The sequence below is a fragment of the Chelonoidis abingdonii genome, chromosome 6, assembly GCF_003597395.2.
Source record: "Chelonoidis abingdonii isolate Lonesome George chromosome 6, CheloAbing_2.0, whole genome shotgun sequence".
Classification (NCBI taxonomy): domain Eukaryota; kingdom Metazoa; phylum Chordata; order Testudines; family Testudinidae; genus Chelonoidis; species Chelonoidis abingdonii.
The window spans coordinates 67,030,023-67,053,890 of NC_133774.1; the positions used below are offsets into that span (position 1 = coordinate 67,030,023).

Sequence of the window (23,868 nt, forward strand, 5' to 3'; positions counted from 1 at the left end):
TATTTCTGTTTTATCTCATTCTGCAGCTTACTCCATCTGGAAGCATCTCTCTCATGAAATCAATGAAAGTGATCAGAAATCCTGTGAGAACGTGTGACAAGGTTTATTCCTTGATCCAGAGTTTGACTTCTCAAATCAGGCAGCGAATGGAAGATCCCAAGTCCATGGGTAACTGAAATATTTTAAAACGTGTGTTTAATTTGACTTCTGTCCATTTGAGACCACTAACTTTAATGGATATGCAGAAGGCAGGCACCCTTTCCTCATTAGCTTCACTGTCTCACAGATTTTTGCTAATGATACTTTAGGGACTCATACAAGTTGAGCATATATGGCTTTAGAATACAGGCTCTTCTCCTGAGAGAGTTTGCTGCAATTAGCACAAGGTTTAGAGCAAAAGACTGTGTAGTAACATTGCAATAACCAGTTATTTCTGGGATGTATATTAAAAAATACAGTGATTGTCAGGCATAATATTACTCAAATATCCTGCAAAACTATAAGTTCACAAAGAGAGTAGGCTGCTCTAAATGTAATTTAAGTGAAGATTTCCTTTGACTGTAAATATCTTCATTAAAGCTTTTGTTTGCTCCACACTAAAAAAAGATCCATGATGAATAGAAATGTTGCTCTATAAATTGTGTAGTATTAAAACAACTTCATTTTTTTAATTGCATTTTGTCTCTGTAGGACTTGCACTGATAGCTAGAATTGATGTTCTACCAGTATTGCTCCTTTTCCTCATCCAAACCTCTTGTGTGCAATTTGGGGCATCTGCATCGGCTCCTATCAGTCTCCAGGATCCCCGTATTCCTGTCTTCTGCACTTGGGCTGTGTATAGGAGTGGATGGGAAATGGGCACATCCCCAGAAAAAAATATTTTAATCTAAAATGTTAAAGAAGTTCCTGAGTACTTCTTAAAACCACACTGTATATGATTAATCATGCTACAGTTCTGTCTGAAGACCTAGCGATGCACTTGGAAAAGGGAGCTGGGGCTAGAGCAGACATGCTGCTGTCTTAGTTACCATGTAATAGTTCCATGCTAGTAGCAGTGAAAACTGAGAGTTCAAAACTACCCATACGCATAACTACTCCCTCTTTTTCAAGCCCTTCAGATAATGATTTCAAGTATCTTTGTAGTACACCTCTATCCTGATACAACGCTGTCCTCGGGAGCCAAAATATTTTACTGTGTTATAGGTGAAACCACATTATAACAAACTTGCTTTGATCTGCCAGAGCGTGCAGTCCCGCCCCCCCCGGAGCGCTGCTTTACCGTGTTATATCCAAATTTGTGTTATATCGGGTCGCATTATATTGGAGTAGAGGTGTAGTATTCAGTCTTCTGACCACTTTGTCTCAATGCATTTGTTATCTGGAGTGAGCTAACGTTGTTTTACCCTTAAAACACATTTTAAGACTATAATTTCAATAATACGTTTAAATCAGTATAACTTTTCTGTTGGCTGATCAATCCTAAATAATGAAATAAGAGTAAAATATTCATCTGTCTAGATATTCAACTTTACCATAGTGAAACGCTAGAGTTAATGCTGCGCAGGTGGGCCAAGCTGGAAAAGGACTTTAAAACAAAGAATGGAAGATATGACATCAGCAAAATCCCTGATATTTATGACTGTATAAAATACGATGTCCAACATAATGGATCCTTAAAATTAGAAAACACAATGGAATTATACAGGCTATCAAAGGCATTAGCTGACATTGTGATCCCTCAGGTAAGCACTTTACAACAAGAATAAAAATCTGTAAAAGATGCTTACCGTCTTCTGTTTTTGGAAGGCTTCTGTATTTTGCAGTGACTAAAGGGTTCAAGGTGACTTTCTGTTTACTGAAGAGACTGAATGTCAGTGGTAGAGTACAGATTAACTGGCCTCACAATAAATTAGTAGTTCATAGTCCATCAAATCTATTAAATTTAGAGTGAATTTTCCTGTAGCTTGCATAAATGTGACTAGGTCTTAGTTCCCATTAGCCCAGTGTGCTAAAACTAAGTACCCCATAACAACTATTCTTCACAGATTAAGGAGGGCAGTATAATTGGAGTAATCAAAGATGTCCCTATCTGAAGTTGAATTTTTTTTGTCAGCCCTTTTGCTTTCTTCTCAGTCTGTTTGTAAGGGGCACAGTTAGCTTCAGTTAAGTGATAATAGGCAAACTAGTAAAGAATTTAAACCAAAATGGAGCTTTCTACTGCTAAAATGCATTTTGGTTTTGGTTTTAAATATTATGCTAGCAGTTAAATACAGATACCATCTTCCTTCTGTTAATTCTAACAAGACAGATGGTCATCAGGCAAAAAAATACAATTTGGTTAATGTCTATAAAATTATATTTTTATTACTCATCCATATTGCTGAACAAAATAGTATCTACTAACGAAAGGCATTCAACAGGGAACCAGGAAGGTAGGAAATAGTTATCTCACTGTTAGTGTGGGAGCAAATTGTCTTCTGTCAGTAAAGGAAACAAAACTTAAAATAGCAGAGCATGGCAAAAACACACAGAGCAAGATTATGAAAATGAATGCACATTAGTATTGTCTTCGCCACATGGTTCTAGATCTGTCTGCTTCTCGTTTCCTTTTTTTTTAATCTACTGTCTGCAGTGCAATTTCAAAACTAAATAGTCATATACATTACATGGAATTTCACTGGATGTAGATGGACACATAGATACCGTTGTCAGTGAGATCTAAACTCCATCCAGTATTGTGTTGAGTAGACTAAGGGAGAAAAAACCTAAATATAACCTTCAATGTTAATGTCTCTCTTTGGCATATTATTAAAATTCTTTCTCTGTGAATCAGGCTAATTCATTCACTCTAGTAATGGATTTGCCTTCTTTTTTTGCTTAATATATGTAACATCATTTCTGATAAAATGTCTGCTCAGCAAGGTCTTATTTCCAATTCTGTCTACTAGTTCTTTGCCTCAATGAGGAAAAAACTTTTTTTCATGAAGAGAACTAACTCTCTAATTGAAATACCTCTGTATAACACCTTTAAAATTTTTGGCTGTTGGGAGTTGCCCAGGGGATCAGATCTCATATTGTGACATGAGACATTGAGAGCCTGAGAAGATACAAATAAACATATAACTGGAATACAAATATTGTACCTTATGCACATCTGTAACCTTCACAGCTTGTACTTATTGGGAGTATTTTTGTACAAGTTTGTCAGCTCTTGAAAGAATGGACTGAATTCTCATATTAAGGTGTTGGGTGCCATTGGACAAATTAAGATTGTTATGAAAGTGGAGTGTCCTATACTGCACTACAGAAATGTTGAACTGTTGAAGGCTTGAAGTCCATGTGCAGTTTTTTTGTGCAAATAGCTGGATAGACAAGAAGTCATTTTGCTCATTCAGCAACCTGATTTGTTTGTGTTGGTTCTTTGTGTTAATGCTGAAAATGAATACTTGGTTTGGTAAGCCTATTTATAGTCTGTATAGCAATAGTTAACACAGATAAGATGTTCTTAAATTCAGAATGTATTTACCAATCAAATTTTTGTCTGTTTTATGAAAAAAAATATTTAAAAATTGAATCACTCACTGAAATAAGATGGTGCATAGAGAGGAATGCAAGTGAATTGATTTTATTTAACTGATTGTAACAACTGGAACTGAGGCAAATTGACATTACTATTCAATATATTTTTACATTAAGAAAATTCAGTGGAAATTAAACTACATTGCAGGCTTTGCATTTAGTGGACTTAAAGGTGATCTACAAATAGAAGAGAGGATTCCATTTACTTTTGTAGTATGCTGAGTACTCAACATGGCAAAGTGGGAGGGAAGTCCTGCATAGTATGGACTTCAAATTGTTTGTCTTTTAGATCACCCAAAGTCCAGAATCAGTCGGGTTAGGTATAACACAATTACACTCAGTATGCTGGTCATGTTACTGATTACAGAATATCACTGTTGGGGTAGGAAGGGAAGTAGAGTACCACTGGACCTGTCCTAATGCCAGTGTAGGGAGAGAGCGAAAGAAAGACAGGCTTATCAGGTAAATGCCATATTATAGGGATTTGCAAAGTTTTCTTTTAAATAGGTTATTTGTAGCAATGGGGAAATAGTACATACAAGAATACTTCCTTAAAAAAAAGTTGACAAACCAACATAACATACAAAGAAAAAGGCCCTTACCTTGCTTTCCACAGTAACCAGAAGTTCTGTTACGGCATTGGAGTACATCACCAGCGGTGTATGATTGTTTGTTTTATTGAGCAGGAGACTCCTGAAATAGAATTTTAAAGTGAATATTCTAAGTGCCCAAAATGACCAATGAGAGTATCATTCTGATGTTAATGGAGATTTCTTACTGTTGTTTTCAGTTTATATTTGACTGTCATACTTCCTTCACAAAAAGGGCAGTATCTTTCTTGCAACTGTTGGAGGTCAAATGAAAAAATAAAATGCCTCCTCCTTTCAGTTAGGCCACAAAAGAGAACCTTCTTTCAAAAACCAGATTCATCCTGGTGTGAAGGAACTTAGTACTTTTCTGCTGCCACCAAAGGAGACGTTCTTTCCATTCATAGTTCATACATTTCCAGTGCAATTTCTTTGTCCATGTTCAGACACTTAAAATCCATGTTTTTCAGCCACAAGAAGTGGCAGATAGCTAGCTACTGTTTTTCAGTTGTGAATTTTGAACTCAAGACTCATTTCAGTGTTCTTTATAGTTTGGTTTCAAAAACTTAAATTTCTTTCTGTCCAGGAATATGGTATTTCCAAGGTTGAGAAACTAGAGATTGCCAAAGGCTACTGCACTCCTTTAGTTAGGAAAATTCGTTCTGACCTTCAGAGGACTCAGGATGATGACACTGTAAACAAGCTTCACCCTCTGTAAGTTAAGAATTTTTTATTACATGTATGCTGCAAATTGTCTTCAGTACTTAAACGTTCCTGCAATCTTGCTAGATAGCTTAAGCTTATAAGCACATGGTTATCAGTAAAGCTATGCTTGCTTCAAACAATATATAATAAGATTGTAGTAACAGTTTTCTAATATGGGTATATTTTAATGTCTTAAATAATTGACTGTGTCTTTTTTTTCCACTATATTTTTTATTTTAGATACTCCAGAGGTGTTATGTCTCCTGAACGTCATGTTCGTACTCGGTTATATTTCACAAGTGAGAGTCATGTCCACTCCTTATTATCAACTCTTCGTTATGGTGCCTTATGTGATGTAAGTTGATCATTTTCCTGTTAGAGCAAAAGCCGTGGCTCGTTTTTTTCTGAAGAATCTATGGGACCAAATCCCACTAACCTTAAATAGAAGTTGAGTGCCTAACTCCTTTAGGCTACCTTGAAAATTGCAACCTATTTTATTAAACATATTGATTTCTAATATGTTTAGTTTTATGCACCCAAGTCATATTGCCAATCTTTGCCATATAGATTTTTTTGTTAGCAGAAAACAAGATGGAAAATGTTTAGAGTTACCTTGTTTTTTTGATGGAAGTTAGTAAATATTAGTGTATTTGCTAACATTTGAGCTCTAAATTTCTCATGCTCAGAAAAGAGTAGATTGCTTCCATACATATATCCAGATCAGGCAGTAATGCAAAATACGTTGTAAGGATGTTTTGCTTTCTTGTAAGTAGGTTGAAATTCTTCTTTGGGAAGCTGAGCAGTACTGTCCATCTCCGAAATCGTTTACAGTTGGTCCTTAACGCTAACTAGGTGGTGTCTAATATGCAACACATGAATATATTTCACTTAGCTTAAACAGTCTTCACCTGGTAGCTGCCTAATCAGAAATAAAGCAGAACACTTCCCGAAGTTCTGTTCCTGGAACTTAAGAAGAACAATTTCTCCTCCCAAGTTATTGGTAAAATTGGGGGTGGGAGTAGGGGGGGAGGGATAGCTCAGTGGTTTGAGCATTGGCCAGCTAAACCCAGGGTTGTGAGTTCAGTCCTTGAGAGGTCCATTTAGGGATCTGGGGCAAAATCAGCACTTGGTCCTGCTAGTAAAGGCAGGCAGCTGGACTCAATGACCCTTTAGATGAACATGTGTTGGTTCACTCTGCTTTGCATCATTATCAAGCAGAACCCATCATCAGCATGGACGCATGTCCTCTGGAATGGTGGTTGGAGCATGAATGGACATGTGAATCTTTAGTGCATCTGGCAAGTAAATATCTTGTGACACTGGCTACAACAGTGCCATCTAAATGTCTCTTCTCACTTTCAGGTGACATTGTAAACAAGAAGTGGGCAACATTGTCTCCCACAAATTGTAACCAGACTTGTTTGTCTGAGCGATTGGCTGAAGTAGAACTGAGTGAACTTGTAGGCTCTAAAGTTTGACATTGTTTTATTTTTGAATGCAGGTTTTTTTGTAATTATATATTTTTAAGCTCAACTTTCATAACAGAGATTGCACTACAATACTTGTATTAGGTGAATTGAAAAATATTATTTCTTTTTTACTGTGCAAATATTTGTAATAAAAATAAATATAAAGTGAGCACTGTCCACTTTGTACTCTGTGTTGTAATTGAAATCGATATATATGAAAATGAAGAAAACATCTAAAAATATTTAAATAATGATATTCTATTATTGTTTAATAGGGCAATTAATCACAATAAATTTTTTAATCATTCAGTTAATTGCAATTAATTTTAATTGCTTGACAGTCCTCTTATTAGAAGTTTACTATGAGCATAGTAATGGCTTTATTGATCATGCTTTGATTCAGTATTTTAATTTTTTTTACAATGAAGGGCATTCTTGTTGAGGGGTTCATTCTGTGGCTTACGGCAAATTCTCTAGTCATTTCTACAGCCCTAAAATTTCAGCAAATGCAAGGTTCTAAATGTGGCCTGAACTTGAAGGGCTAGTCTTTGGTTTGTTTTTCTAGAATGTTTGTTTAATTTTCATTAATTTAGAGGAGCTATGAGCATTTTGGGTTGAATGTAACATTTATTTTTAAAATATGACTTAAATATTCATAATTTAAGATCACATTTTTCTCTTAAATAACTTCAATTTTATTTTCAAAGGTTTTTTAATTTAAAATGTGTTACAAAATGTTTCCATTTCTTTAAGGAATCAAAAGATGAACAGTGGAAACGAGCTATGGACTATCTAAATATTGTCAGTGAACTCAATTACATGACCCAGATTGTTATCATGCTGTATGAGGATCCAAACAAGGTAAGTAAATACAATTGATAATTATCTACAGAAATATGGTTAGTTCAAACCGTGTTTTAAAGAGTAGATATTCACTATCTTTAGGAACTTTCTTCAGAGGAACGTTTTCATGTGGAGCTTCACTTTAGTCCAGGAGCTAAAGGCTGTGAAGAGGATAAAAACTTACCAGCTGGTTTTGGATATAGACCTGCCTCCCGAGAGGTAATACTTCTGGCATACTTTAGAACAAAAGTTCAAGGATTCTCTGTTCATGAATATGTTCTAATAACTTTTGTTTTAATCACTGAAGAATTAGTTAGAAAATTCAAAACCAAGAGTCATTCTAACTTTGTGTGTACTGTATTCATATAAAAATAAACTAGTGTACTATGAGTAAGTTATATGTCATAATTCAAGCCCTCTGATTTCAAATAGATACTTTACTTCAATAAAAGGTATACTCACTTCATTTGTTTTTACTGCCTTAGTAATTGCAACCTTTTATGGCTTTGCCAATTTGTCGTTGGAGATAGTCTCACTAGCCAATATTCCCTAAAATTCCAATTCAGATTTTTTCTTAAATGTCATCTTGTGCATTTGTCATAACATTGGAGAAACGGAACTATTGATGATATTTTTCAGTTTGTATCTGTGTACATGTATATAGTTAAATAATTGAGTCTTACACATGTTAAGAGACTGTGGGTGAAATTTTGCCCCCATTGAAGTCAGTGGGAGTTTTGCCATTGACTTAAATGGAACCAGGATTTTATCCTTTTCATATTCAGTGAAACTTGTAAGAAGACGTGGTGTGAGCAACAATATTATGGTCATATTGTCATGTGGTAGAAGAGAGTTAAAGTAGCAAATTCTTTTTCTAAGTGTATAAAAAACAGTATTTTTATGGTTTAAGAGCCTTGTGTTACTAAACTTCATGCATATCGTTAACACTTTACTACCTATAGAATAATTTAAGCATTTTTTGTAACTGATTTACTTAATGGATTTCCATGTCCAAATAATACAAAGTATGTAGCTAACTTGAACAGATAATACCTTTACTTGTAGAATGAAGGCTCAAAGAAAACCTCCCATAAAAATGATAGTGATGAGGAGTCACATACTTCTAAAAGAGATGAAACGGATCGATCAGTAGTGATATTCAAGCCAATGGTGTCAGACCCAATTCACATACACAGAAAGTCGCCCCTTCCAAGGTCCCGGAAGATTGGTTCTGTTGAAGTAAGTTTTTCTGTCACGGTGCATGTCTACTGAAATGAATTCTTCATTTACTTTTAACAAAAAAGTGCTGACTATTCTGTTTTTGATTACGCAAAAATAGAATGGTGTCATTCTTCTCAAAGTGCTGCTTTTATTTCATGGGAAATTCTCCATGGCAATGGTTGTCTGAAAGGAATTTTAGAAACATCATATGACTGTTCGGCCATATAAATTCTTTTTCTTTCCTTTAGTATTTTAAATCTTATTATATAACTCTTGTTCTATGACAATGAAGATACTCATTTTTTACTCTCAACTCCTTCTTCTCCAAGCTGACTAACATACATTGCTTGCATATTCATTCTCACAAGACTGCTGCTAATGGAAACAAAACATTGAGCTTTTTCATTTGTGGGGATTGGGGTGAGGGAAGGAGAAGTGGCTGTAAGAAAATGTTGTCTTCTACAATTAACTTTCATAGGGAGCAACTCATTCCAGTGGCACAGTGGTTGAAGGTAAGAGAGCAAATTGGCAGCATGCTTTGAGAGGTGGGGAATGTGTGTTTTCCAGAGTCTTCAGATAAGTGCCCTAAGACTTTTTGGGCTCCCAGTGTAGAGGCCATGACACCAAGGAGTTGAGAAACTGTCATAAAAAGTGCTCTGACATCACAATAGTGAAGCAAATCAGTGATGATTGACTGTGTGCTATTAATATAGTTGAACAGTAAAGACACTGTTGGTGCACACTAGTACCTAAGTGACACTGAGGCCTGGGCTACACTAGCGGGGGGTTCGAACTAAGATACGCAACTTCGACGTATCTTAGTTCAACTTACCTGACCGTCCTCATGGCAGCGACTCGACTGGCACAGCTCCCCCGTCGACGCCACTTACTTCTGCCGAAGTGGAGTACGGGCATCAATTAGCGGATCTATTTATCATGTCCAGACAAGACGCAATAACTGGATCCCCGATACATCGAACACTACCCGCTGATCCGGCAGGTAGTATAGACGTACCCTGAGGGTAGGTCTACGCTTAAAATACCGCAGAGGTGTAGCTGCACTGCTGTAGCACTTCAGTGAAGATGCTACTTCACTGAGGGGAAAGGTACTCCTGTTGGTGTAATTAATCCACCTCCGCAAGAGGTGGTAGCTATGTCAATAGGAGGAGCCCTCCGGTTGACATAGTGCTGTTTACACTGGGGAGTAGATTGGTATAATTGCATTGCTCAGGGGTATGGATTTTTCACACCTTTGAACGACATAGTTACATAGTGATGCAAGTTTATACTGTAGACCTGGCCTGACACTAGAACATAAGAGGTGCAGTTTACTACCTTATTCTCAGTTGCTTAAAACCTCAAAGAACTGTATACTCTTTTCCCTGCATATTATCTCAGGAATAGGTGCTTATATAGACTGGGAATAGTAAGAATTCCAAGTAACTTGGTTACTGTCAATGTGTGGAAAATAATACGGATGTTTTTGTTTTATTATGATCTGTATATAACATAAAAAAATTAAGAGGTGATACGTGTGAATGTATTACAGGGTTGCATTTCCTGTTTTACCATAAGCAATGTTCGAGAGGAGTAATCTCAGTGTTTTTGAAAGTGGCTTTCACTCCGATCATGCAAGCTCCCTTCCTAGAGAGAAGTTCACGTGCAGTTTATAGTATTTCAAAATTTTAACCATTTTCATTTTTTGTAAATTTTCAGAAGCTGCTTTCAAGAGGTATAATTGATATGCATTGCTAAACTTTGACTTTCAGCAGGTAAAACATTCAAGTAGAATCTGTTCCAGCATCCAGCTTTTATGGAAATTCTAAATTTTTGCTTCCTATTGAATTTTGATTTTACTCATATAGCTGTGAAACTTTGTGCAAAGAAGGTAAATTGGAAGAGCAAATATATTTGTGTCTGCCACACTGAAATCTGCAAAACAGTCTTTGAAGAATTTTGACCAGTTGGTATCTTGATAGTGTAGTTTGACTTCATCTTAAATTGCCTTTGAATTATTTCTTTAAAGATAACTCTTTCCACTCCAGTCCATTCATTTAAAGGGGCACTGTCAGGTAGTTTAGGCTCAACCTAAAAGTCTTTTTTTTAAAAATTTATAATCTCTAGTAAAATAAAATTCAAACTTTTTTTAAATTTATCTGGATTATAGTCTTCAGCAGGGTCTAATACAAACATGGCAGCACTGTACTAGTGATGGAGACCAGAAATGAAGTTGATTAGTCTCATTTCTTTGAGCTTACAATTAAATAGAAAAACTAAAGAATATAAATTGTGAGAAAGAAAGACATTTACATTTCTGAAAAGGTTCAGTGCTGTTTAATCTAGATCATGGGTTCTCAAACTGGGGGTCGGGAACCCTCAGGGGGTCATGAGGTTATTACACGGGGGGTCCTGAGCTGTCAAGCTCCACCCCAAATCCCACTTTGCCTCCAGCATTTATAATAGTGTTAAATATATTTTAAAGTGTTTTTAATTTATAAGGGGGGTCGCACTCAGAGGCTTGCTATGTGAAAGGGGTCACCAGTACAAAAGTTTGAGAGCCACTGATCTAGATGGTATTAACACAGGTAGACAGATAGGGCTATTTTTAGCCTAACATTGTCCCTTGAAATCTCTTTCTACTCTTTGCCACCAGAAGTTCCTTACTGCTTTAAGGCTAAGAAATCCTTCTTGCCCCCCTTGGGGAGTCAGTCTTGTAATCTCTAGTCCTGTTTCAAAATCTTCTGGCTCTTTGAAATATGTGGTAGTACTTTAAATGCAAAATAAAAATCTATTAAATAGATAGAAAAGCTTACTATATATTGAAGGGGGAAAAACTATTAAACAGTATGTTCAGAGTAACAAATGTGTTCTGTTAAGTGTTTTTTAAAGCTGTGGACCAGTTACTGACTACCATTGTTCTTCTATCTTGCCATTGGTAAAATTTTAGTCTACCAGAAACTTGGTGAAGGTAGTGGATTAAAAGATGTAGTTTAAAACGTTAGTCATTCCTCATTACTGTTTAATAGTTTTAAAGCTGTAAATAAAAGAGTGCAAACAAACTGTGTTGTTTTTTTTTTCTGATCACTGGCTCTGTGGAATCTAACTTTGCATGCTTTGCTGTTTTTTTGCCCCCTTTCTCACTTCCAGGAAGAGAGCCCCCTGAGTGTGTCTAGCCCAGAGTGTATTGGTACCTGGCTGCATTACACCAGTGGTGTGGGTACTGGGCGTCGAAGACGCAGATCAGGGGAACAAATCACTTCTTCCCCTGTGTCCCCTAAATCATTGGCTTTCACATCCAGTATTTTTGGCTCATGGCAACAGGTTTTTAAACTTTACTTCATTAAACATTATTATGCATTCCAAGCAGCAACCAACTGTCTTTAAGGACATCTAATCCCTTGTTATGGATTACATTCCAAGTAAATTCTTACCACTTGTCATGAAAATGTACTTTTTAAAATACTAGTTTCTTCCAAGAACGTTGGGGGAGGAAGGAGGAGAAAGCAAATGCATGTTTTTCACAGAATTTTCACTGAATGTATTAGATATTTCCACAGTGAATTGGGTTTTTTTTTTTTACAGGAATTGTAAACATTAACACTCTAGAAAAGGCATAGACTACTGTTTAATGAAACTGACTTCAGCTTTGGCTTAGTTGTCCTTTAAGACTTTAAAACAGCATTGCTTAATTTGGTGGTAGGTAAATTGAAACTTTTTTTAAAAATAAATGACAGACGATGCCACTTTAAATTAAGGATGTGGGGTCTGATATTACTATTCAAAACTTGTTTTGTATAGATCATATTTTCAGTGGCCTAGTATTAATTGAGCAGGAAACAAACTCTAGCACTAACCATTCTTGTCTTCACTCCTATGTTTGGAGATATCTAATGAAAAACCAAACACAGTACTTCATCCATTGGATTGTACAATATTTTGAAGACTTCTTGTCTAAATATTGGGGAAAGAGCAGGACAAATGAGACATAGTCAAAATATCAATGAAGATCTAAAGATTCCTCAGTTCAAAATATTGTCTGTATATAGGACAATGGATGGTGTTCTAACCATACCCCTTTCTTTTCTAAGAGTTTCAGTAATTTCCATAATCTTTTTGGAAATTTAAGGAACTTGTATTTAGTAAAAGAGTGCATCAGTAAAGGTGTCTGAAGGCTACGCTGATAGATCCCGTGCATGGATCAGTGACTGTATGGTGACTTCAACAGTCTGTCTGTCTTTCCTTTCCCCCTCCCGTTTCCCTTTCAATACAGGAGCAGTTTAAGAGTGTGCATTTGGTAAAATAAAGTAAAATCTATCTCAACTGTCTGTGTTTTCATCTCTGTCTTGGTCTGTGTTCTTTTTAATTCTGAATGCCCGCTTTGCTCCACCTCATTGCAAGGACTTCATATGTGAAATGGACTCCCTTCACAAGGGGATATTGCATGATCTTTCATATTTCTTTTATGTATTTCTACTAACATTTATCATACAGCTTATTAACACTTATCGGTCTGGAGCAGGCCAATATATCAAGTTTAATGGACACTTCATGCTGCTATTCTATTTTTTCTTATTTTTCTGTTTTCCATATGCAGGTCCTCTCAGACAACAGTAGTAACTTACGAACACCAAGAACTATTCTGGAACAAAAGCAGAGTGGTTTAGGTATGTACATGCAATTGAATTTTTGTTTCAAATAAGCAGACTTTCCAATGCCTTTTGTTTTGCACACAGACACATGATATTGGATTTTTAAAACTCTTGTGTAAACAGTTCCAAATAGTAATTTGAATATAATAGTATCTATTAATTCTTTGGGACAGTATAACCCACTGAGTTGAGCAATATTTCAGCAGCAAAAGTTATTTTAATGGAAACTGGATCTTAGGGAACAGCAAAACAGTTGAGACTGTTCACTGATTCTTTACTCTAACCAAAGAAAGTACTCAGGGTTATTTTTTAATTTTAAATTATGACTGATGTGTTAATATTTTTGTGGAATTCTTTGAAAGCAAAAGCCCCAGTAGGCAAACTATTAAAAACACTTCTCAAGTAAAAATAAGTGTCTTCTGCTGTGGTCAGTTGAGACAACTGAAGAGATACTAGTGGGTGCAAAAAAAATCCTAGCTGGCCTTCACCAAGAAACTTTAGTTTCGAATTAGAGACTAAGGTTTTTGCACTTCCCTCTCATTCCCGCCCTCAAATATTTCTATCAGTGGACTGAATAATTAATTTTAACTGTGGATTATAACATCTTAACTTGCTTTAATTCAGGAAATGTTCTTTTGCTGTTACCGTGAAACAGGCATTTCTTTGTATAGTTATTATGCATTAGATAGGAAATTTTGTGCTACTGTAAGTTAATTGTGTCTTTTTCTGTAAATGCAAAAAATTGTATGTTTTCAGAAACAACTAACTCGGAACACATTAAACAACACACACACACATAAATACCTTGCATTGTGAGTTAGAAGTAAAAGTTCCACAATCTTTCCATTTAAGGCTTTGCACTTATTTGTATGTTTGACTGTTGTGATACTCTTATTCCTGTTACATTTTCCTAGTAAAATGTATATATCTGGCGATCTTGACTACTGAAGCCAATTTTTCTAACTTTTTGCTAAAATTATACTACCTTCTTCGATGTGACACAGTATAGTTCACAGAAGCTGTTACATTTCTGTGTATAATTGAAGGTATTACTTTGGTGAAAAGGCTTTTGCCACAGATCAGGCACCAATTTATATTGGCCATGATTCATCACATGTGCTAGTAATGTTTCCCACTGTTGGAAGGAAATAAATCACTGGGTAGATGGCTGTTTTTAAATATACTGCCATGTATATGAAATACAAACAAATGAAATCTAAACTGGGCCTCCATCAAGTAATAATATTGGCTTTGCAGAATAATAATAATGAAGATTAAAGGAAAATACAAATTCTAGACAGTAATTTCTTCCCATTCTCTTAATTTGGATAATTTCATAGTATGGTGGACTATGTAAACAGAAAATGTCTGCATACTTAAGTGTATTAATGGTATTTCATCAATTATTTGGTAAACCACTTCTAATTATAAGATTGTTCATGAGTCGGCAACAAAAGTATATAGATTTTTACATGGAGGACTACTTAATACAAGGATCTTCTTTAGGAAAGAAGTGAAGCTAAACTTGGTGAAACTTCTGTTTTAAATGTCTATGGTTGGCTGTGACAATAGCTGAAATACAGATACAAGAATGAACAATTTGGTTAACTGGTTTCATGTTAAATCATGAGTGATGGAAAGTGAAATTTTTCTGTGTAAAGTCTGAGGAAAATGTGGAGTACTTGAAGTTACAGACTGCCATTTCAAGGGGGTCAATTTCCATGAAAGCAAAAAGCAAGATTTTCCAGGTTATATTTGTTTCAGAACTGCAGGTTCTAAAACATGTAACTTTCATGCCTATTTATTTATTTATTTATTTATTTATGTTGATGCTAACTGGTAATTTTTCTTTACCGAACCTGACAACAGGAAATAAAGTCCCTTTGTTAAAGCCTAGTCCTCTCTAGTCACATATAGCAGAGGGTGGTCTATAGAAGCACAATAAATTATAGTAGTTACAATCTACAAGTACCACTGTGACATTACAAGCATATTGTGAACTGTTCAAGGCAGTGCCAAAGGCTGCGTTTTGTGTGGTAAGAGCCAAGTGCTTGCATGCTGCATGCATCCCCAATGTGAATGGAAGAGCACTTGGTTGTTGTATGTATTTTCTCTAACTCCCATCAGGGTCTCACTGTGCGGGCCTGTTTAGCACCTCAGTACTCGGGGGTTCTTCGAGCGCACCTAACCTACAGGATTATGCTCGTACTCAACGTAAAAAGCTGACTTCTTCTGGCTGCATAGATGGTATGTGCACACTCTCTCAGATGCACACACAAATCCATGTGCACACATTGAAGTTCTAAAGATGAACCCTAGGCTACTGATTCAGTGGAATCCTAGAATCTTTTGCCTTAGCATTAATTGTACAACCTTTTACTGCCTCTTTACTGCCCATAGCTTGGTTTTATTAGTTTAATGACACTGTTACTCCTTGTTCCTGGCTTCTCTATTTGATATGCCTTGAATATAATATACATTGAAAGATTTTCAGCATGTACAGTTTAAGAACAATGAAGAGCTGAAAATGTAGTTGGAAGTGCTTATTGCTTAAGCCTCTGATTTTGATAATTACATATTGACATTGAATTGAAACATATTACAATTCGTGGAGTATTTACAAGGAGCCAAAAGGAAAAGATCAGTTTAATATTACTGAGTGAAAATTTTAGGATTCCTTTTTGGTGGGTGTGGATAGAGGAGTGGTAGGTTTTAGGCTTCAATAATCTTAGGTAGAACAGCTTTCACAGCAGGTTTCAGCATTTAAAGAACATGTGCTAATTTACTCTTTTAACGCTGAGATCGAGCAGTATTAATGCAATTTTTTCCCCAAATTCATTCTTCTCAGTGTTCAGCGCTAACCAGATATAACTTTGTATGCCAGAATCACCAGCTCATCCTGCTTTTCTTTCATACACTTCATTAAACACCTTGCAGTTATCAGTAAAGCCACACTTTCTACTTTTAACCTCTTTTTGGCCTCTAGCCCTGTCCTCTGGTCCTTTCTGCATGCCACTTAATTCTAACCTTTTTGTTCATCTTTTTTCTTCTTTCCTTTTTTGAAATGTGTCCCTCTTTTGGTAGCTGTTACAAATTTCAGGTACCTGTTTTTCTCTTTCTCAGACACCACACGTGGTTCTGCTGTTAAAAGATTTTCTATCTCATTTGCTCGACACCCAACCAATGGTATGTTTTGCTTTTATTTAATAAAAAAAAAAAAAAATACTCCCTTGCTTCATTCCTTAATTTCATTTTATTTCAAACACGGGGTGGATAGTTTCGTCCAATCATCTGTCCTTCCTGACTTCAACCAAGCATAGTTCCAAACATATTCATAATCACTGGATACATTGATATAGTCTTAAATATCTCCTTTATTGTTCATTTATATAAACATGATTTCAAAATTCACTCATCAAAAAATCTTGTGAAAATGGAAATATTGCTTACAATCATGAATTCCTTGACAAATTGCATTCTGTCCAGTGTCTCAGATGATCAGACTGTGTATGGTATATGATCTTGAATGGCATATACTTCTCAATAACTTAACATTCCACTTCTTTCTCTTCCTGCTGATGAGCTCCACTTTTCCCTGAGTTTCTGAATCTCGATCAAGTCACAGTAACTGACAACAGGCAGTTGCTATCATCTTCTTGAAGTGTCACTAGATTAAAAAGTAAAGTAAAACTTAGGGTCCATTTCAGTTAATCTGCAATTTTGATGACTGAACAGAAAAACTGCTACTTAACCTTGCCATACGTAATTATCAATATGTTTGTCACATATACTAGTTAATTAAATACTTCACTAATAATCAGTTAGTTGCCTTCATCTTGCATTGACCTCTTGAACTCTATGGTGAAAGCTAACTCATCTCCAGTCTACCATATTTTAATGAAACTTACCTTAACATATGCAAGTTGAAAGTATGAAATATGTTACTCATAAGTTTCTAGCTCACTACGTAGGCCCTGTAGCATGCCCTTTTCATAGAAGTTGGCTTCAGTCTTCAGCATTTATCACATCTTAGTGTAAATTTTTCCAGATTTCTTAATTATCATTTTAAAACTGTGCACCACCACTTACTGACACAATACAGTGGCAGGGTAATAAGGTCTTGCCATTGAAACTGAAGTGAAAATAGCCATAAAGATCTGTGCTATTGCCCTCCAACAAACCTTTTTCTTAGAAGATGGTTCAGGTTAAAAACAAACAAACATACTTATCACTTTGTTTTGCTTCTGAATAATTAAGTCATGAAATAGAACTTGAAATATTGTATCCATCTGGAATTTTTAGTCAATATTTGTACTGCAGTGGCTTCCTGAAGAAAGTGTTTAGTATAAAACTGTTAGAATCAGCACAAAACCTGCAGTTATTAAAAAGTTTTTAAAAGGCTGACTTAAACATCCTCCTTGAAAATGAGAAAGGTGGGCCTTACTCTGTATAAAATCAAGTCAGATAATCTAAACAAAAGAGCAGATGCTGTATTTAAAAACTCAGTGTTGGCAAAACATTTGAAAGTTGTAAAGTGAGACTAGATTCACGGAGTAGAATAGTTTAAAAAAAATTGTTAGTGCTAAAGAGAACAGACAGCAACATACTTACTGTAACTGGATAATTTTTTACAAAAATCTCTATTTAAACACAATTACTTTATTGTGCACATTGTGTATTCTGATTCATTTAATATAAATGCTTTCCACATACCTTTTACAAGTTAATGCATGCCACATGTGCTCCTGTGAATCTCAAATGCATTCCCTGAGGTGTTCCAGGTTCCCAAGTGTTCTCTACCAACTTTTTAAACATATCATTGTTTGTTTTGTCTTCTGGACTGTCATTTGATTCTCCTTTTCACTCTTTTATTTCCATAACTTTGTGATGTCCTTATAACCTCTAACCTATTTCACAGACACTCTCCACCTCCTTATTCTCTCTCCCTCCACTCCCCATCTTTCGTTCAAGGAACACATTGAAACAAGTAATCTTCTGACAGTGCTTTACCTTATTTTCTGGGCCTCATGCAGAACATCCACACCTCTTTAGGTGCTGGTCCATTTCCTCTGTGGAATTTCTAAGCTCCAATGGTATGTGTGTCTAGCTATTAAATGTAGGACAGCAAGATGTCTTTTTAAATTGCTGTGTTAACCCTTTCATGTCTTGCATTTTGTGTAGTCTGGGTAAAGGAAATTTCAAAAAGTAAACATAAATAGTCAATTCTTCTAAAATTTTCTTTTAAAATTCCTATGGATTTTCTATAACAGCTGTTGTAGTAGTAGTAGTAATTGATAGGCATTGAAGCATAGGTGAGTTTGGGGGCTTTGTTCTTTTTAGTAAAGCATGTGTCCTGACTTACCCTGACACTGTCCCACTATTTTGTTCATTAGAATAAAATGTAAATATTTTGGAAAACATTTTTGTGGTGGTAACACTTTCATTAGGTTAAAATTAAATCTTGTTGAACTTACAGTAATGCAAAGGAAGAGTTTGCACTTTGCATGCATGCATAGAATTTGTACACACTTATGCCAAACACATTTATTTTAGTGCTTATACTCCAGCTTCGTGGCTGTCATATTAAAGAAAGCATACATGAAGTTGTGTGGTGGTGTTTGTTTTGCACATGACAACTGAGTTTCTAAAAATATGCAACATTATAACTGTTATAGTGTAAGTGAAGCTGATTTAAGTACCCTGGAGCAGCTTGCATAGCAGGATCGGCTCTCACTTGATTCCAAGGCTGGGTCCAAATATGAATACAAAAGCTCACGAATTGAAATTTTGTAGAATTATTTTCTATGTAAATGCTTAGTAATGATTTTTGAGGGAGTTCAGATACTGATACCTTTACAAAAAAAATGTATCTTGAACTAAAATTCTAGACATTCTTTAAGTATTGTCTTTTCATTGAAATAAACATCTTGGAAGAAATATACCAATTTATAATTTTTCAGTTCAATATTGTAAATTTAATGTTGCAGCTGTATATGAGAACACTAATGTGGAAAGTGTCACCTCTTTTGAAATGCTGTAGGATGAATGTTTCACTGAGTGCTGTCAAGCTTACATCAGTTCACATAACTGCACTATTAACCATAGATATGTATTTTAAATGCTTGTTTTATTTCATTAGGAATAAAAATATGCATGGCTGGTTTATGAAATGTCAGTATGCCTATACTAATATTGGAAAACAAAGTTAAATATCACTTCAGTTTTGACTTGGTATAGTTTACAGTTTTAAGTTGTGAAATTTCGAGTGATGGAAATTGTTTTTAGTAAAGATAGGTATAAATGTGTGTTATAAAATTAAAATATAGTCTCAGGGTACAAAAATGTTGGTAGTGGTCTTTGGTGAACCTTAAGGTGGAAACCTAAAGCAAGTCTTGTTCCTAGAATACCTGAGAGGATAGAGTGTATGCTACAAGGTGTTGCCTGTCAGGAATGCCAATGTTTTTAGCTGTTCTCTGTAAGAGGAACTCAGTTAAAAATGTTCACAGCATGACCATGCTGCTGTTCCATCTTGAATGAATTAGTTACCTATATATTATTATGACTGCTATGGGAACAAGTAGGGGAAATACTGATATTCCCTGCCTTTTTTAATGATTGAATAAGTTTGTCTGGAACAGTAATTAACTTAATGTATTGAGCAAAGACTAGAGCAAAGATATATTTTGTACCTGTGTATACTGATTTATATGGACATGGGTTTTGTAGTATGTAGTACACTATCTTGAGCTTACTATATGATGGAATCTGACATACCTTGTTCTAACTCCATATTGCATAGCGTCTTATGTCATGACTTCGAGGATATTGTATGTTTGCATGTTTTGATATCAGACATGTACTTTATGTTCATTTTTATGCAGTGTTTCCTGTCTGTACAATGGTTCCATTCTGGTCTTATTTCTAATGTCTGGAAATTCTCTCTCTCTCTCTCTTTTTTTATTTTTGTAGGTTTTGAACTCTATTCCATGGTGCCTTCCATCTGCCCTCTAGAAACTCTGCACAACTCTCTGTCTTTAAAGCAGGTGGATGAATTTCTTGCCTCCATTGCTGCTCCTTCAAGTGACAATCTACCAGAGATGTCTACTGCTTTATGTGGTAATTAATTTTTTTTACTGTAATCCATAAATACTATTGGTCATAGTTGATCATAGGCCATTTATTAAAATGAACAGACCAAAAAGATTATCAGTGATTGGATGACTAACATAGTGAACATCAGTGTAAATGGGGTAGGATATGAGACTAAAATAGGGAAAGAACAAATTAATAATTACTTAGCCAGTTCATAGGTCTTCAAGTCAGCAGGTCCTGATGAAATATGTCCTAGAATACTTAAGGAACTGGCTGAAGAGATCTCTGAGCCATACACGATTCTCTTTGAGAATTCATGGAGGACAGGAGAGATCCCAGAGGACCCGAAAAGGGCAAACATAGTACTGGTCGATAAAAATGGGAATAAGGACAACCCAGGGAATTATGAACCAGTCAGCTTAATTTTGGTACCCGGAAAGATAATGGAGCAAATAATCAAACAATCACTTTGTAAGCACCTACAAGAAAATAAGCTGATACATAACAGTCAAACCAAGAGGATAACAAAGCTTGTGTATGGGTGAGAGCAGTACATGTGCTATATCTTGGCTTTAAGGCTTTTGTTGCTGTCTCCCATGATCTTCTTATAAACAAAACTAGTGAAATAAAGCCTAGACAAGGGGTAGCCACTTATTTTTTGTCAAGGTCCAAATTTCTTGCTCAAGGTATAGTCAAAGTCTAGACTCCAGAGAAAATAATAATAAAAAAAAGATTTGGGGCCATTCAAAAGTGTCTGGCGGTCTGGATTTGGCCTGCGGTCCACCTATTGACTATCCCTGACGTAGGCAAACCTACTACTGTAAGGGAGAGTGCACAACTGTTTGGAAAACCGTGCTTAAGAGTAGTTAAGTGGTTCACAGTCAAGCTGGAAAGGCATATTAAGTGGGTCCTGCAGAGATCTATCCTGGTTCTGGTTCTAGTCAATATCTTCATAAATGACTTGGATAATGGCATAGAGAGTATACTTACAACATTTGTGGACAGTACAAACCTGAGAGGCATTGCAACCAGTGTGGAGGATAATTCAAAGTGATCTTGACAAAATGGTCTGAAAGAAATAGGGTGAAATTCAGTAAGGACAAATGCGAAGTACTACATTTAGGAAGGAATAATCAACTGCACAAATACCAAATTGGAAATGACTGCCTAGGAACGAGGTCTGAAGAAAAGGATCTGGGGTTTATAGAGGATCACAAACTAAATATGAGTCAACAGTGTAATACTGTTATGAAAAAAGTGGATATCATTCTGGGATATATTAGCAGGAGCCTTAAGTGGAGTAGTGTGTCCAGTTCTGGGCACCACACTCATGGAAAGATGTGGTCAAATTGGAGAGAGTTCAGAGGAGAGCAACAAAAATGATTAAAGGTCTAGAAATCATGACCTAAGAGGAAATATTGAAAAAAAACTGGGTTTGTTTAGTCTGGAAAAGAGAAGACCAAGGGGGGACATAACAGCCTTCAGGTATGTAAAAGGTTATTATAAAGATGAAGGTGATACATTCTTCTTATTTACTGAGGACAGGGCAAGAAGTAATGGATCTAAATTGCAGCAAGGGAGGTTTAGGTTAGACATTAAGAAAATCTTCTTAACTGGAAAGGTAGTTAAGCACTGGAACAAATTACCTGGGGGGTAGGTGTTGTGGAATCTCGATCATCAATCATTTTAAGAACAGGTTGACAAAGCTGTCAGGGATGGACTAGATAATACTTAGTCTTGCCTCAGTGCAGGGGACTGGACTAGATGACCTGTTGAGGACCCTTGCAGTCCTACATTTCTATGATTCTATAATTTACCAAAAATGTTAATCAACTCTTAATGTGTTTGAAATACTTTTTCAATATGTGATCATTGCCGTATTCCAGAGAAACCAAACTTGGAAACATCATACTTGAACCAATTAATCATTCTCTCATTTTAGTGAGATCACTCTTCCCCACCCACATTATTGTAACTCTGGAATGCAGGGGAAAATCAATGTTACTACTGTCAAATATGCAGTACTTTGTGGTTTACACTACATTTCCATGTTGGTTGTAATTTGTTACAGGATATCTGTTAATGCCAATGTTAACTAAACCAAACTCAAATGTGTTGTGCATCATGTAAGCTTTGTGGTGTGTATATTATGGCAAACAGATGTTAAACTACACAGTTAACCAGAAATACAGAAATAGAAAATATGATATGTTTAACCTGGCTGAGCTAATGTTGCTTCTTGGAACCATAACATCGGTATTTCCTCTTTCTTTTTTATTATTGAATCTAAATGTTCGACATGCACAATATCTTTTCATTTAATTTTCTTTCTATAAAAGATTCCCTATGCTACATGTTAATGTTTAAATGGTCCTGAATAGAACTTCAAGTTTGCATCTCATTGATGTGAATGTGCTGGGGATGATTGCTTTCCACTGTGTGTCTGTTGCTGCTTCTCTCAAAACAGTTTTCTGCAATGCTAGACTTGCAGCATGTGTGGTTTTCACCATGATTTTTGTACTTTTTGCATAGGGTGAAAGGCGAAATGCAAACTTTTGAGGGGCATGTAAAGAAACTATACTTCTTGTGGGAAAAATTGTACTTGCTATTCTTTGATATAGTATAACAAACAAGATTAGAGATGCTTTCCTCTTTCTAGTGTTTTTACTTTGACAGCACTTCATGAATAGTCAGTTTCATTTTTTATCCAATGTAGTCAATTCCCCATCATGTTTTGTGTGTCTTTTATACATGAACAGATGGAGAAACATTTTTTTGAAATAGAAAAATGATTATAAAATGACAAAAATGTACAGGGAGGCTCACCAGCAGTTATACTATGTTTAGGGGGAAAAGGAGATTTTAAGTGGGTAGTGTTCCTTTAAAATGAAATCTTAATTTTCAGGATGCAATAGAAAAACGAGAAATGTAGACTACCTAAAATAATTATAGTTTGTGATGTTGAGAGGAAACCTACAGGGCTTGCCACCTAGAGTTTGAGACCTCAAAGAATTAAATGGTTAACTGTTGGAAAAGAAGTGGGTCAGGTTGCCCTGTTTTTTGAGGGAGTATTTGGCAGTTCGAAGGAGGAGGGAGGCTTAGTTAGCCGCTGTGGGGAAGGACTCCCCTGTTGGTGCAGAGTTGACTTTTATTGGTAACAAGTTTTGGTACCTGAGAGGAAAGGTCAGTGCTCTTGTTACTGGCAGGATGGAGCATGAATGCTTTTGGCAGTGGAAAGAAGTATTTTTTCCCACCCTATCTCCCTTTGGGGGGAATTCATTTGTGTGTGGACTTTTATTTTTTTATATTATTATTTATTTTATCCTCTTCCTGTGATGTCTTCTAGCAATTACCAAATGTCTGTTTGCTCAGTTATAGGCTTGTTAATTAGACATCTCAGACTAGGTGGAGCAAACAAAATGCCAGTCCTAGCAGCTGGCCCTGTCAAAAGTCAGGAGCACTTCTGGCAAAGCAACAATCACTATTCACTAACCTTATTATTCCTGGTGCTGTGAAGCTCTTCTGTTGCTTTCTTAGGATGGATCAGGCAGATTTTCCTCCTCTTCCCCACACTATGAAGCCATGATAAAGACCAAAAACCCCAAATCCATGACCGGATTCCAGATTCCATACGTATGGAATTTGATGTTTTTGTCATTTTGGTAATGTGCAAATACTTGACAAACGTTTTGTTCATGATGGTAAAAAAGCCCTTTTTTTTTT

The 23,868-nt window shown here is 35.8% G+C and overlaps 1 protein-coding gene and 1 long non-coding RNA gene across 12 annotated transcripts in view; one reads left to right on the forward strand and one right to left on the reverse strand.

The window, feature by feature from the left end:
• The window catches only part of PPIP5K2 (diphosphoinositol pentakisphosphate kinase 2), an 85,388-nt gene that overhangs the window by 56,049 nt on the left and 5,471 nt on the right, over positions 1-23,868 (forward strand). For 3 of the 11 annotated variants that reach the window (XM_032763443.2, XM_032763445.2, XM_032763447.2), the window contains exons 18-29: positions 27-168; positions 1,519-1,742; positions 4,753-4,880; positions 5,112-5,226; positions 7,094-7,201; positions 7,286-7,402; positions 8,249-8,422; positions 11,552-11,725; positions 12,999-13,068; positions 15,181-15,300; positions 16,177-16,239; positions 20,023-20,169. In XM_032763443.2, the coding sequence (XP_032619334.1) occupies positions 27-168; positions 1,519-1,742; positions 4,753-4,880; positions 5,112-5,226; positions 7,094-7,201; positions 7,286-7,402; positions 8,249-8,422; positions 11,552-11,725; positions 12,999-13,068; positions 15,181-15,300; positions 16,177-16,239; positions 20,023-20,169 (1,582 nt within the window). Of the gene's footprint in view, positions 1-26; positions 169-1,518; positions 1,743-4,752; positions 4,881-5,111; positions 5,227-7,093; positions 7,202-7,285; positions 7,403-8,248; positions 8,423-8,882; positions 9,324-10,120; positions 10,491-11,551; positions 11,726-12,998; positions 13,069-15,180; positions 15,301-16,176; positions 16,240-20,022; positions 20,170-23,868 lie in introns of those variants that run through there. The other 8 variants (XM_032763448.2, XM_032763449.2, XM_032763450.2 and 5 more) reach the window with 8 other exon arrangements.
• Positions 16,577-23,862, reverse strand: LOC142046983 (uncharacterized). Its single transcript, XR_012656114.1, has 3 exons — positions 23,639-23,862; positions 21,158-21,214; positions 16,577-16,720 (listed from the first exon to the last, which is right to left on the reverse strand). It is a non-coding gene; the product is annotated as an uncharacterized LOC142046983 (long non-coding RNA).